The 18928-nt window shown below is 38.2% G+C and overlaps 1 protein-coding gene across 1 annotated transcript in view; it reads left to right on the top strand.

Moving 5' to 3' along the window:
* The window catches only part of SCIN (scinderin), a 58361-nt gene extending 40840 nt beyond the window's left edge, over positions 1-17521 (top strand). Inside the window, exons 5-16 of the mRNA XM_032706820.1 lie at positions 1184-1276; positions 3719-3851; positions 5534-5622; positions 5826-6041; positions 7196-7317; positions 7502-7592; positions 10004-10174; positions 10705-10882; positions 11727-11848; positions 13459-13536; positions 14848-14908; positions 15853-17521. Of these exons, the coding sequence (XP_032562711.1) occupies positions 1184-1276; positions 3719-3851; positions 5534-5622; positions 5826-6041; positions 7196-7317; positions 7502-7592; positions 10004-10174; positions 10705-10882; positions 11727-11848; positions 13459-13536; positions 14848-14908; positions 15853-15986 (1488 nt within the window). The 3' untranslated portion in view covers positions 15987-17521. The remainder of the gene's footprint in view (positions 1-1183; positions 1277-3718; positions 3852-5533; positions 5623-5825; positions 6042-7195; positions 7318-7501; positions 7593-10003; positions 10175-10704; positions 10883-11726; positions 11849-13458; positions 13537-14847; positions 14909-15852) is intronic.
* The last annotated feature ends 1407 nt before the right edge of the window (positions 17522-18928 follow it).

Below are 18928 nucleotides of genomic sequence, written 5' to 3'. Positions count from 1 at the left end.
CTATTTTTATTTAGGGGTTTTTTTTTTACGGTTTTACTGACTTTACCAGGTCAGAAAACTCCACAGATGGCAGATTTCTATTAAATATTTATTCTGTATTGTTTTTCTTTCCAGATTCTTTGCAGCTGTATGCTTTGTCAGGCTTTCCTGTTATCAAATATTTACAGTGTTTTTGCATGTGACTCCATGTTATATGCAAATGCACGGCATATTTAACATATAATGATCAAGTTAATAGGGAGGCTGGCACTGCCCTTGTACTTAATGTTAATATTTAGCCACTCAGACATATCAATTATTACCTTCGCTCTGGGACATAATTTCATAGAAATCCATAATATTCTGTATGTAACATTAGGATCTGGTCATATATGAATCATTGAGGAAAGACCATTAATAAAGTGTAACTAGGATCTAATCATGACTACTGACCCAACATATTCTTGATGAACCTCTGTAAATTTCTTGCAGTGATAGTTGGTATAACATTGTCCATACCGTAAAACTACCATGATGAAAAACACCCACAGTAGTGGTAGATCATGAAAATGTATTTCTCACACCATAAATTAGACCCTAGCTAAATTTTCCGCCTTAAAATGAGATTAAGAATCTGAAATTTTAAAGATTAATTAACTCACAATCTGATATTTTATATCGTTAATTGAAATAATTTATAATTTTAACTAATATATTTTGTTCTTTATTTTAATTTTAGTATTGTTAGTATTAGTTATTATTAATTTAGTAATGTTAGTATTGCTCTTTAATTTTAGTATTGTTAAACATTTTAAGAATAATATCATTCCAAAAATTGTAAGATGTGTTTGCTGACAGTTTAGAAGTTACTGTTAAAAAAAAGGGAAGATAGACATGAACACACACATAGGATAGGATCACATAAACCTTTCTTTGTGTGTGTGTGTGCTATCCCAGTATAGATGACCAGCAGGTTGGCCTGTGGGAAAGACATCATGCAAATATAAAGCTGCTGGAGATCTGACACAGTTTTTAAAAATTATCCATATGTTGGTGAACAAGTTATCCATGTGTTTGGTTTTAGATTGGATTACATATAAAGATGATCCCAATGATTAGATTACTGGGACAACACATTAGTGTTTATGTATTTATGCTACTGCACCTACTCTCTCTGCATTGAATTTGTTATTCTTCTGTACAGGTTTTAGGGAGCAAGCCAAAGCTTCCTGAGTGTGGTGATGACGATGATGAGCTGGCTGATATTACAAACAGGAGAAGCGCTAAACTATATATGGTAAGTTGTTTGTTTGTTTGTTTGTTTGTTTTATAGTTAGGCACTCGCAATACCATGCATTTATTCATTCCTTGTATGCGGAGTTCTAGCTTCATTTACAGAACTGCTGTTGTTTTAGTTAATTTGCAGCCAATGGACAAGTTTCTCAAAGGATGTCAATGAAGACAGCCCAGGTAATTTGAGGGAAAAAAATGAATTACATTTCTGTTTACTCAGGAAACAGGGCCTATAAACCACTCAGTGCAGGTCAAAGAAGAATTAACTGGTCTTAAATCATCCCGTCTTCTTAATTTAAATAGTGAGAGTTTTAGTAGTCATATGTGATTTAGTTATTCTTAGCAGACTTTGAAAGATAGACAGTTACATTATATTTTATATGTACAAAATCAAAGGGATTTGAATGCCAAATTCCTTTCTTTTGCAATGCCCTTTTTCTCCTTTCTCACCTGCAATGGTTTAAGTGTCACTGCCAGAAAAATTACCTATAAACAAAATGGATAAATATTTGCTCCGTTTAAATCAGTGGGAGTTTTTTGTTACATTCAGTAAAGTTATGATAGGCATACTGCTGTTTCCTAGAAGAGACATGGAATTTATTCTTGGATGTATCAACACAGTATCTGATCTATATATAAAGTTATGGAACTATTTCTGAAAAGCAAACAGACTCCAGGCCTCTATTTTTCATCTTTTACTTTTTTGCCAAAGCTCCTCTTCCTTTCATATTCTCCCACTTGAGAAAATATTTGGAAAAGGGGGATGTTTTTAATGAAATCCAGAAAATACTTTATCCTCCTCCCCCCCCCCAGTAAAAAAAATAAATATTTTCTCCTGAAAACTGCAAGAAAACTTTTTTTACAAGCAGCTCTCACTAGCACTGAGATCTGGACCTTTCTCTTCAGCACTTTGTTCTCTGGCTCCTGCAATGAGATTGCCCAGTGTGACAGAAAAGAATCTCACTGATATAAAATGTGCTTTATTCTCTTCCCCATTATCACTCAACAAGGAGGATTTGCCCAACAAGTGGCAACACTGACAGCACATAGTGCTACTGGATCCCCATGTGTGTGACCTTTTAGGTGCCACCTATAGTAGCCTTAAGCTGCTGTGAAGTGTGAGAGAGGATGAGTCACTCCCTCCACGGTTCCTGAATCCCACAGACCACAGCAGGATGGAACCACCTCTCTCCCTGCCTCTTACGTGGTTTTTCCACTACCCATAAATGTGGCTGGGGTTTACAAGAAGCCTGTGTGAGGTGATCAATGTTACAAGGCCATTTTTAGTCCCAGTTGTCTATGTGTTTTGTTTACTTCACATTAATCATTCCTTTCATGCCAAAAAATCTGGCGCATCTTTATAGCAGGGTTTTAGGTGAAAAAAATGGAATAAAAAAGAAGGCCTGCATGTATGATCAGGACCACTGTAGTAAGACATAAATAGAGAAGAGAAAGGGCTTGAATGATTTTTAGAATCCTAAGAACTCTCTGGAATTTTTGTGGCTATGTAATAAATTCATCTAAGTACACAGTCCTGCTAACAGAGCTCTATTAGCTAGATTTAAATGTGCTGCAATATAACAGTGAGTGCCAAAGGCAGGAGACAGATCTATGGTGAGCCCTCAGAGTAGGTATAATAGTTGATTTTTATTTGTTGTGTGCAGTGGTACATTCCTTCTTGTGCTTCTGTAATATATATCTTATATATATATCTTATCATAATATATATCTTACATTGTAATGTAAGATATAATGGTGTATTTAAAATTAATATTTAATTACAAAAGGAAATAAAGACTGCTAGAAAAGTTATTACAATGGTAATAATTTATTTTCACTAGCAATAACTGGTTTTTTCAGCTATACAGGAGTGAATTTTAAAAGGTTTTAAAGGTTTACATGAACTTACAGTGGTGGAAGGGGTTACAAAGCAGATTCTGCAACAGGTTTTATATTACAGTTTCCAATTAAAGAACAGTAGGTTATAAATGTAGGTATTTTACTTGTTAATGTCAGTGTAAGACTATTTTATTATTATTTCAAATGCTGTTTTTCAGGTTGTACATGTATCTTTGGCTTCAGTGTGGGTGGTTTGGTAGCAGGGAGTCCACCAGTTCAGCCGAGGACATAGAAGGGACTGAAGAAAACACAGATTTTTTATCTTTGAACAGTTGAATTAAAATGGAAGAGAAACGAATTTAAAGAAGTTGTGTGACAGGGACTCAAGAAACTCCCTAAAATTAACACTACATCTCCCTCTATTGGATGTAAAATGAAATGAAACAAAAAATAATCATTGGCCTACTTTACTTTTCAGCAGTACACAGATTTCATATAGCCATATATATAGGATTGGCAACTGATTTTTATGGTAATTTTTGGAGCAGAAATTAATTTGGTTATAAAAGCCAGAGTTGATGTAAATTTAAAATTATTGCTTTCTTAGGTGTCAGATGCAAGTGGATCCATGAAGGTTTCTGTGATAGCAGAGGAAAACCCCTTCTCTATGGCTATGCTTTTGTCTGAGGAGTGCTTCATTTTAGACAATGGTGCTGCCAGGAAGATCTTTGTGTGGAAAGGTAAGAGGTCACTTCATTGGAAATGCAGAAGCTATGCAGAGATACCTAAGGACTTGACACAACACCCTTGGGACACTAGCAAGAATTTAATACTGGCTGCTCACAGTACCCTGCACACAGTTCTTCCCTGGTGTAGTCTGTGGATAAGGATTGCTCACTTGTATAAGGGCCTCAAGACTGAGTCTTGTCTAAGGATCCTGGCTATTTTTGAGGCACCTGTAAGCTTGAGTGCTTAAATGCTTATCTGAGTGGCAATTACAAAGCAAACATAAATAATTCTATAAGTTCTCTATATTGTCATCAAATCCCTATCTTCTGGGGCACTGGACACTGAATGTTCTATATGGGTAGATATCTCCATACATTGCTCCACAGAGGTGTGAAATTGAAAGATGTGCATTCCAGGCATCAACTAAAAGCTTGCAAATACTTTGATGCTTCTCTTCTTTTAGTAAATATTTCTCTGAGGTATCATCAGTGTGTGTAGCAGTGTCTACAATGGTTTTGTCTGAATGTTTCCCCGGAGAAGAATACTACTACTGGGGAATTAGGTCTGTTGTGGTGCTGCCATTAAATCCAGTGCTGAGTACCTCCTTTTTTTTTTTTTTTTTTTTTTTTTTTTTTTTTTTTTTGTCAGAGGTAGTGAATTAATTATTCTTTGGCATTTGCATTTTGTTTTACCATGTGAAATAGCATATAATTAATTGATAACCTTGTCAAGACTCTCAAGTCAGTCCAGGAAGCATTGTAAGCATTTTGCTTGAAAACTTCATTTACAGTTAGGGAAACATCCTTTAAAAGAAAATATTTTGGAAATGTTATGCTCAGATGGCCTAAGGTTTATCTGAATCCCTGATTCCTGATTTTTGCTCCATGTTACAGCTCCTAGAAGAACCAAGCCAACAGGATCAGGCATAACATAAATAAAATATGATTTAGGCCATTTGACTGTGGCCCTTTGTGCTCCTGTGTGTATCCTCACTTTGCTGCTGCCGGTAACAATAATGTGTGAAAAACCCTTACTAGACTGTGAGTCTCACCCTTGCACGGGAGACTGCAGTGTCTCTGCTAGACATCCTCAGACCACTAGGCTGAGAAGTGTGAATTACTTCAGTAACAGTCTCATTCAATATGGGATACAATGTATAGCTTATCAGAGCATCTGATCAGATTAAGAGTTCTTTGGAATATAGTCACTGACAGCCAGCTGGGATGCAGACCCTACACAGTGTCATCCCACAGGGACTTTCAGAGATGTCTAACACTGAGTAAAGCTGAGAAAGGAGCAATGGATAGATAGGGAAGGGTGATGGTAAATTGCACAGCCTATCCAGACAAAATGGAAGTTTCTAGTACTCAGACTGTGGCACTGCCTGGAGAAGTGAAGGCAGTTCTGGAGGGCAGCTTTATTTACCATATTGCAGCCCAGCAAAGGAAGAGTTAGAAAATGCCCGCGCCCCCCCCCCCAATAATTTATCTGTTTTCAAAGTGATTGAGGTACTGTTTCAGTCATTCAACTTTGTGTGAATCTTCTTGCTCATGCTATGTCTATCATTTGTGTTTGTTCAAGACTGAGGAAAGAGCAATGTCAAAGAGAACCTGGCTCAAGGACATCTTGTGTTTGCAGGTTCTGTGAGCTCATTGCCCTTCCCCATGTGTTGTTATCCTTCTGTTTTAATCAGGCAAAGATGCTAACCCTCAAGAGAGAAAAGCTGCCATGAAGAATGCTGAACAATTCATACAGCAGATGAATTATCCTGCCAACACACAGGTGTGATCTATTTATGAGGTGATACCAGGACAGCATGAGCTCTGTTAAAGACTTTGTTTTTAAGTCAGGAAAAAAAAATATTTTTAAGGGCTTATAAGACATAAGGGCAATATTTCGTTAACGTATAATTCAGAAAAGTTTCTGTTTGAGTAACTGTGTCGGTTTTGCTTTCTTTCCATTTCATGTGTCTTCCTTCATTTCAGATTCAAGTCCTTCCCGAAGGAGGCGAAACACCAATTTTCAAACAGTTTTTCAAAGACTGGAAGGATAAAGATCAAAGTGATGGTTTTGGCAAAGTATATGTCACAGAGAGAGTGGCTAAAATTGAGCAGATTGAATTTGATGCTACCAAGTTACATGAGTCTCCACAAATGGCTGCCCAGCATAACATGGTAGATGACGGTTCAGGGAAAGTAGAGGTAATTTTTGTGTTGTATTAAATTGTATCCTATCTACTTAATGTGTTCTGCTACTACTACTGGGATAAGCTGCTACTCTGTGTTTTAATTTTTATACTGTTGTTTAGAGTAGCACTACGTTAGTGGCAATGTTACTTGTACCATCAGAAAAGGTGCTTTGAAGTAGAAAGCGAATCTCTTTCAGCCGTATGCTGGGTTATGTTCTTGTGGTGCTTATGATGAAAGACATACCAGTCATCAATAGAAATCAAACAGCAGAAATATTCCCCCTTCTACACAATACCGTATAAGTATGTATTTTAAACATGATCCTTAGCCTAGAGAAAAACTTCCAGCTGATATCAGCTTGAAATCTGGAGTGGGAAGACTTGCCCTTGGAGTCCACTTGCCCGTGGATACACACGTCTTTATGTGTGTATCCAGTCTGGTTTCTAGAGGAGCCTTCTTTGTCCCTACTGTGTCTCTCGGGTAACCTGGATTTGAAGAGAAAAAGATGACTGTACAGCCTTTCTAGATCTGTCCATATCCCACTTCAGGACTATCTTTGGACAACACAGGCCTGGCATGGCATTGTATCAGCTTGGCCTGTTGAGTGCAGATTGCATATTGGGTTTCTGGAAGAAAAAGAAGGGATGAATACTTACTCATTGGTCTATTTTCTGGGTTTCTGACCTCACACTTGGGTTGGTTCATAGGCTTGAGCCAAAGCAGCTTAGATCTGAAGCATTTTTTCCTGTACACTTTTAGCAGTATGTTTTTGGAGAGCAGTTATTAACTGAACTGGGCTGTAGAAATCTGCGTAACAATATGTTATCTGACTGTAGCATGCCTCTTCAAAATGATATGATAGTTTTAGGATGAATAATAGTGTTGAGCCATTCATGTCACCTTAAGGTGTTAAGAAAATAGGTTCAGCATAGCATTATGAGGTGATTGTGTGCCACTAAAGCATAAAGACAAAGAAAAGTGTATTGCAATCCATTGTTGATGGTCATTATTCATTCATTCAGTGGGCACAGGGTGTATCTATCTACTTCATGAAGTAACACTTGAGAATATAAACAAAGGTCACTCAAGGGATGGACAGTAAATTGCTTCATGAAGAGTTTCAGGATGAAGTTCAACATTCTCCAGTGACTTCCCTGTTTCCCCAGATCTGGCGTGTGGAAAGCAGTGGCAGAGTTCCTGTGGGACCTGAGACATATGGACAGTTCTATGGGGGTGACTGTTACATTATCCTCTACACCTACCCCAAAGGGCAGATCATCTACACATGGTATGTTTAGTTGCCTTTGCACAAACCTCCAGCACATGGATATTATTTTATACTGACTTTTTGTCCTTTTGAGTAGAACCATGTGTAAGTACAAGATTGTTCACTGTGCATTTGTCATACAGTATAAGCTCTGGGTGATGTTGAAACTGAACTTAACCATTGCCTTTCTCCTTGTCTTCCTCAGGCAAGGAGCACATGCTACAAAAGATGAACTGACTGCATCTGCATTTCTGACTGTTCAGCTGGATCGGTTGTTGAATGATCAGGCCGTGCAGGTTAGTGTCTTCTGGATAAAATTCAACAACAACAGAGCACGTGATATATGCACATTTCAATGAGAATTGGAAGGAAGAGGTTGCATTTAAAGACTTTAAATGTCAATTGCTTGTGGTCTGTATCATGACAAGCACCATGGGCTCCTTTTAAAGTCAATGGAATTTTCCCATTTGAATCATCCTTTCTGTATGCAGATGTCCAAAAGAACACAGATATACTGAAACCTAAAACTGCCTTTTCTTTCCTTTGACTTTCACTGTTTAAAAATTACGTTTCAGTCCTCCCTAGACTTACAACTCTGTGCATGGCCAATGAAGACTGAATGATAAGATCCTCCTGGAGCGACTTGCTCTGAAGCAGGTGTCTGACAAATCTGTAGCCTTGTCAGAGCTCCCCTGTCTCCTTTTGATTATGGTGGAAGTTGCGGTGTTTAGCACAGACAAGACACCTGACTTTTAGAGGGCCAAAACTGGGAGATATGAAAGCTACCTGACTACCAGAACAGGAAAGCCTGCTGGAATTGTACAACAGGGTCTGACTTGTCCTTGCCTCAGTGAGGAACGTAACTTGGGTTTTCCCATCCCATAGTGCTTGCAGCTCCATGAAATACACTTCCTCGTGTACAGAAATGGGGTGGGCAAGGCGAAGCACAGGACATTGACAACTAAAATGCATAAGGAGATAAGCTAGTTCCTGGTTTGACTAGGGTGTGCTCTCCTTACATCAGCTGGGAAAAGTGGTGGGTAGGTGAAGACATGTGAGGTCTCCTCACAGAAAAGGTAGAGCTGTAAGTTGGCAAGGGAAAAGCAGAGATTTTCTAGGCAGTAGGAGATTATTCTGTGATTCCCATTTCTTGAATACAAAAGTATTCCCCACCCACCCACCCACCAAGGTACACTTAATTCAGATGGCAGACCATACTTTTAGCCATTAATCGGTTATGATTTATGATTGAAATTATATTAAGGAAGGATTAGAACACTTCTAGGTAATTACTGCTTGAAATATTCCTAACATGTGTTCTATATTTGGACAGAGTCCAGCACAATATGGTCCTGCCTCATACCTAAGGCTAATATTAATACTAAACTTATAACGATATTGCTACTAACAACTGCAATAGTAAGGTGCCTAAAAAGTCTTTTTATTAAAACTGCAATAGATATGATACATAAAAGTACCTTTAGCCTGCAATGATTTTAGGAATATATATGTATGTATATGTGTACATATACATAAGTGTATATATACATGCATGTGTATTTATGTATGTGTGCATTGCTATGCAAATAAATAGAATGTTACCTGTGCTTAATGTCTGTATCAGCATTATTTGAAAGGTTTAAGTGTGCTATTTCGTATGGTCACTAGATGGCACGACAGTACAAATGACTATTAAAAAGTCAGGCTTGTAGGAATATGTTTCACCAAGCGGTGTTTGGAATTTTGGGTTTCTTTCGAGTTTGTTTCGGTTGTTTGTCGGGTTTTTTTGTGGTTTGTGTTTTTTTCCTGTTTGTAAAATCCTACTGCACTTTGTCATCTACAAGTATATATATCCTTTGTTATCTTTATCAGACAGTCTATCCACCTGTGATACAAGTTAAAGCACCTGCTCCTGCCCAGCTGCAGCCACCCCTTTGGGCACCCCAGCTCCCAGATGCCCCAGGCCTCACCAGGGGCTCTCTAGTTCTCCTGCTTTACTGGCTACACAGCATGTCTCATTCCCTTTTTTTCCTTTCTTTCTGGGAGTGAAAGACAGGGAGTTGCAGCCTGCCACCTTGGTGGGTGGTACTGTTAAAGGAAGAATAAATGGTTGTATACAAATAACTTTTATCATACATTAACCTGAAAACAGCTGTTCTTCATAGTGCAATGTGGTTTTTTAGATGGCAGTAGCATCTTTTGCATCTGTAATTGAAGTCCGTTTTTGTCATCCATGTTATCCTCTGGAAGATAGATTTATGCTCAGCTTTTTCATCCCTTTGCAGATAAAATACATATAAAAATAATGAATAAGTTGAATAACCATTCTCTTCTGCTTAAATACAGGGTACCTAAGCTTCCAAGATAGTTTTTCAGGGGAATTAAGTCATTGTATAAAACACTATGAAATGACAGTTCTTCTGAAAAAGAGTGATTTTCTTCTTAGCAGCCATTTTAATTAGCTAAACATTATGTTGGAAGTTTGACTCTTGTCTTTGTGTCAGCATGATTGACAAAAAAATCTCATAAATGCTCTAACTCTATATGTCTGGAACTATATTTTTAGAACTTCTCAGCTTGCCGCCTTTCATTTGTGCTGACATACTTAGCATTATTGGCTGACACCCCCTATGCTGTTCAACAAAGACCGAAAATAACTACCTGTGTCCTTTTGTTTCTTTTATTGTATTTCTTTACATATGTACAGATCCGAGTCACTCAAGGCAAAGAGCCTCCACATTTACTGAGCTTGTTCAAAAACAAACCACTTATTGTCTACAAGGATGGGACATCCAAGAAGGAAGGTCAGAAACCTGCTCCACCCACACGACTCTTCCAAATCCGCAGGAACCTGGCAGCCATTACTAGGATTGCAGAGGTATGGTCACCTGCTAAGTAAACCAACTATTCCCTATGGGAAACAGTATAGTTGCCACGAGCCTCTCTGACTAATCTTTTCGGATAGTCACAATTGATAGGAACACAAAACTCCAAGTGCAATCCACTGCTCTATGTGACCAACCCATCTCATAAACCAAAGAGAATATGCTGTAAATGGCTGCAACCAATCTACATCATTCAGAGGACACTGTAAGAATACACATAGTTGACAGTCAGTTGACAAGGAATAGACAAGAAGTCAGCAGCCCCTAGGAGACAGTCTTTATCCTATTTTATCCTGGTTTATGGGATAGTCTTTCCTACTGCAAACACTCCGAAGTTTTCCCTGCCAGTCAGTTTTCCCTGTCTTAAGTTCTTCTCTAATTTTTATCAGTATAAAACTAGGGAAAAATTGAAGACCAAAAGCATAGCTGATTAACACTTCTAAATATTTTATATAAACATGCAAAAATAGTGATTACATTATTTGAAAATTTGAAGAATAAAAGAATTTCTTTTTTAATCTAGGTTGATGTTGACGCAATGTCACTAAACTCCAATGATGTCTTTGTTCTGAAACTGCCAAACAACTCTGGCTACACCTGGATAGGAAAAGGAGCAAACACAGAAGAGGAACTAGGAGCTCAATACATTGCCAGCATTCTTAAATGCCAAACTGCTAAGATTAGTGAAGGCCAGGAACCAGGTTAGTATGAGGCCACGTGGCTGCTAATAGACAGCTGAGAATACACAGCATGCACGGTGATGCCGTCTAAATGGTTTTTGTAATCTTATATTTTGTGGGCAGAAGCATATGCTCACACTCTGCCTTTGAAAATCCAACCTGACATTTACTATGGAGATCCATCCAGAACTGGCTGATGCACAAGCAATGCAATGCCTTAGAAGTCTGTAGGACAGTAGCAGGAGCTGCAGAGGAATGGGGTCCTTTCTTTACCCTGAGTACCTAAGAAGGGAGAAAGATAGCACATTGCTAAGGCTAAGAGAATTGGGATTGTTCAGCCTGGAAAAGAAGAGGCTTTGGGGTGACCTAATTGCAGCCTTCCAGTACCTGAAGGGAGCCTACAAGAAGGGTGAAGAGAGACTATTTACAAGAGCATGAAGTTACAGGAGAAGGGGAAATGGCTTCAAACTGAAAGACAGTAGGTTTAGATTAGATACTAGGAAAAACTTCTTTACTGTGAGGATGGTGAGGCACTGGAACAGGTTGCCCAGAGAATTGGTGGATGCCCCATTCCTGGAAGTGTTCAAGGCCAGGCTGGATGGAGCTCTGAGCAACCTGGTCCAGTGAAAGGTGTCCTTGCCCAGAGGCACTGGAACTTCCAACCCGGGCCATTTTATGATTCTATGATTCTTGCTAGGTTTGCAAGTTATATTGTTATTTTGACAAATTGCAGGAAATACTGTAAAATGCATTCATCTTTGAGACAGAAAATAGATTGTTTGAGGATACCCGAAACACTATCTAAGAAGCTAAAACACCAAATGTTAAATCCAGTGGTGAATAAATTATATATTGTGTATTTCAGAGGAATTCTGGAAAGTACTTGGAGGTAAAAAAAAATATCAGACTTCATCACAGCTCTTGACAAAGGCTGAAGATCATCCCCCTCGCTTGTATGGTTGTTCTAATAAGACGGGTAGATTTATTGTAAGTATCTGAAGGATACTTTCCTCTCTGTTTTGTAGTTTCTGATGTATTTTGCCTTGGGAATCAGTGGACATTAAATGAATTTGGGGATCTGGCTTAGTTAACTGTGCTTGGCAAGAGCTAGAGAGTTGACATTTGGTGCTTTAAACAATTCAAATGCAAAGGATGGGCAGAATAATTAATAAGGCAGAAGTTTGCATGCAGAGCCTGCTCTGGTCTGGAACTATAGGCTTGCAGATGCAAAAATATAAGGTGCTTGCCCAGTCAAGAGCAATTTAATTCTTGCAGAGCATCGCCAGATTGCTATCAATTTGCTGAGAAAGTGTAGGTCAGTGCCTTGCCTCTTGCATGTTTGGTAGTGATGGTAAGGAAAAAAAATGTTGCTTGCCAAAAATCCCTAACAGTCTGAAATTTTCCATAGAGATTTAAGATGTGTAATTATGCCTTTAAGGTACTGGCCTGTGCTCAAGGAGGTAGGAAGACCTATTTCCTTGGCAGAAGTACCCAGAGCTACTCACTGGGTATTAAGTCTGTAATTCAGGCTTAATTGCGTACTGTATTCTGGGAGGGCAACACTGTGTCACTGTTTGGCAAGGATGCACTCATTTTTAGGTAGGGGACATAGTTGCCTATCATCTGTAGTCTCCTTAAAGCACAGTCATTTGGAAAGGGATTAAACAAACAGGATCCTTTAATAAGGACTTTAAAATCTTATGAGAGTAGTAAAAAGTGTATTTTTCTAACAAGCTTCTAAAATACTCCTGTGAAATACAGTAATAGGAACCAATCTCTCTTTAATAGTCTGCTGGGAGCTATGGACTTGCTTTTTATCTTAAATTCCCTCCAAATTCTGAGAAATCCCCTCTTCCTGTAGCATTTCTCTAGTAACTGAATCACCACCATTAGAGATCCCAGAAGAGGCAGGTCATTCTGACCTCCTGGCCACTGTAACACAGGGTGGGGAAGAGGAAGGCCTTTTGCACCATCTGCTTATCGTTCCTTTAGCACTCCTACATGATCATGCGTAGCCAAAGTCTTGGCAATCCTTTAAAAGTAGGAACCACTAGCTACATTATTATCTCCCCTTCTCATACAGAATAATGTTGAACTGCCTTCCTATCTGCCTCTTCATTCTTGGAAGAAGCAAGCAGTCTGCCTTTCCTTTGGGTGCTAATCCTCAGTGGCTTAGTCAACTGTTACATCCCATTGTCTAGTGACTGGGAACCAAAGCAGTTTCTTTTTCTTATTAATGAATGTAAGCTGCATGAATATATCAGCTGATATCAGCTTGATTGGTTCAAGATGCTCTGTGGAAACATCCCTGTCTCCTTCTTCTGGCAGACCTGAGTCCCAGCTTAACAGTAGTCAACAATTACAATGTAAACCTTTGCTTGTCCTGAGGTTATCCTACCAATTCTACAAAACCGAGAGGTGCTTTTGTAGGACATGCCATTATGTGATTTGGTTTTGATCCTTTAGGAGTAAAAAGAATGGCTCACCAGCCTTTGCACTTATCCTTTAAAAAAATAGCTTTGGTCTGTGCATAATTGTATACCTTGACAAATCATTAAAAAACAAAAAAAAACCTCAAAACATAATATTCTTTTTAGATTGAGGAGGTCCCTGGAGAATTCACTCAGGATGATTTGGCTGAAGATGATGTCATGTTGCTGGATGTTTGGGAGCAGGTGAGCTGTGTACTTGACTACTGCTTTTTGTGAGAACGAGGATAATTTATTTTTAACCACTTAGTTCGTGAGATGGGAGGAAAAACCATATTGTGAGAATGGAAGCAGTTTTGTTTTCTTTAATTTATACCATGTATTATATTTTTTGAGCTATATGATGTGCCAGTGTGAATAGCATGATTGAATTTCCAAGCATAATGTGAAACCATGTCAGGCACTTCCTATTTAAACCAATAGAGCCTGCAAGAGTATAAGCCCCAGCAGTGTTCTGGAAGGATTCTCAATAGTGCTCATGATTTTATCACTAAAATTTATTAATTTTTTAAAAAATGTTATTGCATTAAAGATATTTAGAAGCCACAAAATACATGTAGCAGCAGCATCTACAAAAAGTCCTAGTAGCGAAACAGACAAACACTAGACCCTTACACAAATTTCTTCATGCTAGAAACTGGGTGGAGGGTGACAGAAACAATCTCCATCCTTTCCTGGGTTCACTGAAGCTGAAAACGTGGAGAGCTTTTTGAATGGCAGACAAACTCACTGTGGATGCAGAGAGCACATCTGTTTCTCACAGTATATTCTCTCTACCCTTCCTCTCCTCTTGGAGGGAGAGGGGAGGAGGCCACAGATCCCCTGCTTTTCAGCCTAACCCTTAAGGAACAAAAGGCTGAGGTTTTTGGAAATGAGAAGGAATGTCCAAGGTCCATGTGGGAAGGAGTGATAGGTAAGGTGGGGGAATAGCTGGTTGGAAAGTAGCTGGGACATACTGACTCAAGTAAGAAGAAAAGAAGTCTGGGACACGTAACTGGTTTCCAAAAGGATCCTGGGCAGAAAAGAAAAAAAAAGAAAGGGGTGTGTGTAGGGTGTTGCAGATCTAGGCTCTGGTTGTTGGGGTTTTCAGTGTATTATCTAGCAGTTGCCTAGGGAAGCACTGATCACAGGGCACAAATGTTGGTGCACACACAGAGCTCAAACCAGAGACAGTATTTCTACCTGCAACCAAAGGGCAATTTCCTGGGCAAATTGTAAAAGATATCCATGGAAAAGATAATTAGATTTCCTTTCATCAGAATGCATAAAGGTCCAGCCTTCCAGTGTCATAGAGAGCAGTGAGATTTCTGAGGACATAAGTACAGTCTTTCAAATGGAGAAAAAAACATCAGTTGTGGTTTGTGAGAGCTGTGTATCTCTGCAGTCTTTTTCTTCTCTGCATTCTTTCTCCTAGTGGAATCAACTATTTTGTACTTTACCAGCTGTACACAACTTCCTTATAACAACATGGGATCTGTATCTTTCCTCTGTTTGCAGGTTTTTGTCTGGATTGGGAAGGATGCTAATGAAACTGAGCGACAGGAATCCGTTAAATCTGGTAAATCAAATAAATTTGGCAGAATTCTGAGTGAGGTTGCATCAGTATTACTTAAAGAAGAGAATAATATGATGTAGAAGAAATCTATTTACATTTACAGCGTTTAAAAGTGTTACTGAGCTTATTAAGATTTAATACAAAAGATGAATATTTTTACCTTTAAATGTGCTTCAAAACTCTGTAAGTTTATGAAGGATAAAACTAATCAAGATAGCATTACTAGGCTGCAGAGATTTTTAAAATATATATAGTAGAACTCCATGAAAAGAAACTGAACTGAAAAGAGAAAGAATTTAAAAGGAGGTCCCTACTGAGCTGTACCCTCACTAATGTATATAGAGATAGGAATGCCAGCAAGTCCCTTACACTGCCACCCTTCACTAAGTTAAATTTTCAGGAGGAAATTCCAGTTGCAGAACAAATCAAGACAACTTACATGGAATGCACCTCCTTGAAAAATCATGTGTAACCTCTGGTGTGACTTCATATAGCTGAGCTGTTCTGATATAGTTTGTGCTGAAAATGCTTGCATCTATTTCCCTGGAGCAGCCGGGGTTACCTGGCTGTGTTCTCGATATGTACTAATGTCACATTTTGATGTCAAGGGAAACTACTCTGTCTCTCACATGGGAGAAATGAAAAGCCTGTGCATCCTCACAGCACCAGTAAATTCTTTCTCCTGTTCAAGAGCCAAAACCTAGCTGTATGGCAATGAACTGATCAGAATAGAAATCCCTTTCCCTCTGTTTTAACTTCATGGAAAATTCCTTCACTGCCAGCTGGGAGAAATCAGCAATTACCTGATCATTTCATTGCCTTTGAAATAATTAATTGAACACTGTATTATAGTAGCCCTGGGCTCTTTCACTATGGCTTTTAATGTATTTTTTATACCACAGGAATGAATTAATATATTACATGTTTTATTTCCTCTCTGCTTTTAGCCAAACGCTATATTGAAACAGATCCTTCTGGCAGAGATAAGGGGACCCCCATTGTAATCGTGAAGCAGGGGCACGAACCCCCAACATTCACGGGCTGGTTCCTGGCTTGGGACTCCAACAAATGGAAGAACTGATCTCTCCAACGAGACTCCAGCTTCAAGCCAAAGAATGATCAGAGCCCAGCTACTTTCTAGTGTTTTTAAGCATAAGCTTATGAAACAATATGATGCATCTGTTTTTTCACTTTCTTGAGCTTTTGATATGTTTCTGTGAATAACCTGGAAATTCTTAGCACTGGAAAGGATAAATGATAATTGTAAACCGACCAAATGGGATGAGTGGGGCTTTTCTAGTAGTAAATACAGAAAGTGCTACCAATCTTTAATATTTAAAGAAAGAAATCTACTTTCTTTAATCTATTGATTATTCAAACAAGCTGTGGATCAGTTTATTTTAATGAGCTAAAATGGACCAAATTCTACCTTCACTTAAAAAGCCAAACTAATACCACAGAAATTCCTTTAGATTAAGGTCAGCATAATATTGTGCAGAATTTGGCCTGATAAAGGAATAATTCTATATCTGTTGCAAGGGTAGGACTGGACCTGATTTAATTACTAGGCCAGTGTATTGCTACACTTACTTAAAATTTCAGATGGTGTCTGATCCACAGTGGGAGCTGTGGCTTGCAGGGGGTATTTTGAGAAAGCTGTGCTTAACATGTTTACTTGCTCCACATACATACATGTGGAGCTTTGGACTGAATGCTGTTAGAAAATGAAGTCGACAAAGGTATTTTTGAGGGACTGTCTAGCTTATTGTTATGAATTCCTTTAGATTTGTCTTTGTGAACCAGCTCCACGAGGTCTTTTTATCCAAAGTTCTTAAACATGTTGTAGTGCACTAGTGCTTTGAAGTGGAAGCAGAAGAAGCAACAGCTTCAAAAACACATACTCTGCCTTAACCAGACTGCACTTAAGCCATACTTTGCCTCAGTTGCCTTACTCAGCAGTACTCAGTTCTTTTTGAGCATGTGGATTGTTCACCTTGTCAGGTGCAGGATATCTTTCTAATTTTCTGTGCAAGTCTTAGAAAAATATCAAGCACATCAAAAGCAAGGAAAAGTAGCATTTCTGGGAATTTGGATGAGTATGCACCATAGAATATGACCTTCTCTTTTGTCTTAGGCACAGTAACTTGGGCTTTTTTTTTATTCTGATGAATTTAAGAATACATTTTCAAAGTGGCTTTTATTTGTAACTTAACCAGAAAAGTATACTTATGGGCAGAGGGAAAACTTCTTCAAATCTTGAGCATGGCTTTGATCACTTACTCTGTAATGCTTGTTTTAAACAACAATTTGTACAGCTGTAAATCATGTCAATGTGGCTTTTTAATGACAGCATTTCAGCGGTTTTATTATTCTTATAAGTGAGGTTGGAAAGTGAAATTTTAGACATTTTTGTATTTTTTTAACATGACTGTGATTTTGAATCTGGGTAATGCAAAATAGCAAATTTAGTCTGAGCTGATAATATCAATGATAAAAGAATTGCAAAGCTAAGAGAGTAATTGTAGGAGTTTGTTAGCTTTAAACATTTGTTTAAATGTCTGCTAATATAACTAGGCTGTACTGAATGTAATTTCATTTAAAATAAAATTACGAAAACCAATATTCTATATGCCAAGCTGATCTTCCTCTCTCTGACATATTGTTAGTCAGTGCCTCCACTGGTATCTAGCAAGACTTCCTAAAAAAACAAGTAGAAACCTTCCTTTTTAGACAATGCAATGAGAAGTGATTTGTTTTTACTTTGATGCCATTTTACCCAATGGAGGCTTAACTCTTCCCAACAACTTGAAAGTTACAAACCTAAGTGAAAATCAAAGAACTGGGTGCTTATTAGCTTGTTATTTTCATCTTTAAGAAAAATTACCGTTGTTATCAAACTCTTTGGTTTTATAACTTTTTATTTGCAAAAATGATTGACTGCAGAAATAACTGTTTTTTAAAATAGGAGGAAGCAGGTTTATGTTTGTTTTTAAAGGATAGATCTTGCTTTTTACTTGTACGAGTAGATAAGATGTCCTTCTCCTGCTGGAATGAGCACAAAGACCTTTTCAGTTCCTCAGTCACTGAACAGCCTGTAATTATCTGATTGTCGTCTTCAACACATACATATGATTCTTCTCATTTTTAAAAAATAACAGTTATAGTAGCTTCTGAACCAAGGATTAGACAAGATTTGCCCTCCTTGTACATAAATATCTTCCGGAACACTGAGGGCTCTGAACTGGCACAGTCTGCCAACATATTCTCCAGCACTATGAAAGCCTCTTTTCAGTTCCCCCACACAAGACAGAGGAGCTTTTGTGGTCTCCTGGCCTGGGCGTTTGAGTTTGTAATACATTGTCCTGGCACATTGATTACTGATGTTGAGAAGAGCATTGAGAGCTCATAAGGGAACAGTGTTCTCAACTGGGCTTTAAGCACAACAGCTGCTAGCAACATTGTTCTTAGGTTTACTTGCCAGTGGGGAAGTTTATTTTTCATACATATATGTGCAGTACACACTCTTGAGGGAGGGAAGGAGGACAGACAGGATGGACTATGAGTGCTTGGAAGTGTTAAAGATTAAACTGTTTTCAAGAAAATATTTAAGTACATAACTAGGAATACACATAGCAAACCTATGTGCCTTGATCTCAGAATAAATAGAAAAAATTCTGTAGATAAATACAGTCAAGTTTAGTCAAGAATAACCTACATGTGGCACTATTATCAAACTGCAATAGCATGTTCACTCTATTTGTAAAGGCAAAATGAGGCCCCGATTTAGCAGTTTCATTATGCTACTAAACAAAAAGCATTCATGTTCTATTGGTTGCAAATGCACCATAATTTTTCATCTTTGTTTTATTTCATTGCAACAGAAAGATGTTAGGAATTCTTAGAACCAACAGAACATCATAGTACTATATAGTATTTACATGACATAAAATACAATGAGCTTAGAATATAACTACAGATTGTGCACAGGAGAAGAACCAATTTATGGAATGACTGCTCTAAATA

This window comes from Chiroxiphia lanceolata, chromosome 1 (assembly GCF_009829145.1).
Source record: "Chiroxiphia lanceolata isolate bChiLan1 chromosome 1, bChiLan1.pri, whole genome shotgun sequence".
NCBI lineage: Eukaryota > Metazoa > Chordata > Aves > Passeriformes > Pipridae > Chiroxiphia > Chiroxiphia lanceolata.
This window is presented reverse-complemented; position numbering and strand designations above follow the sequence as displayed.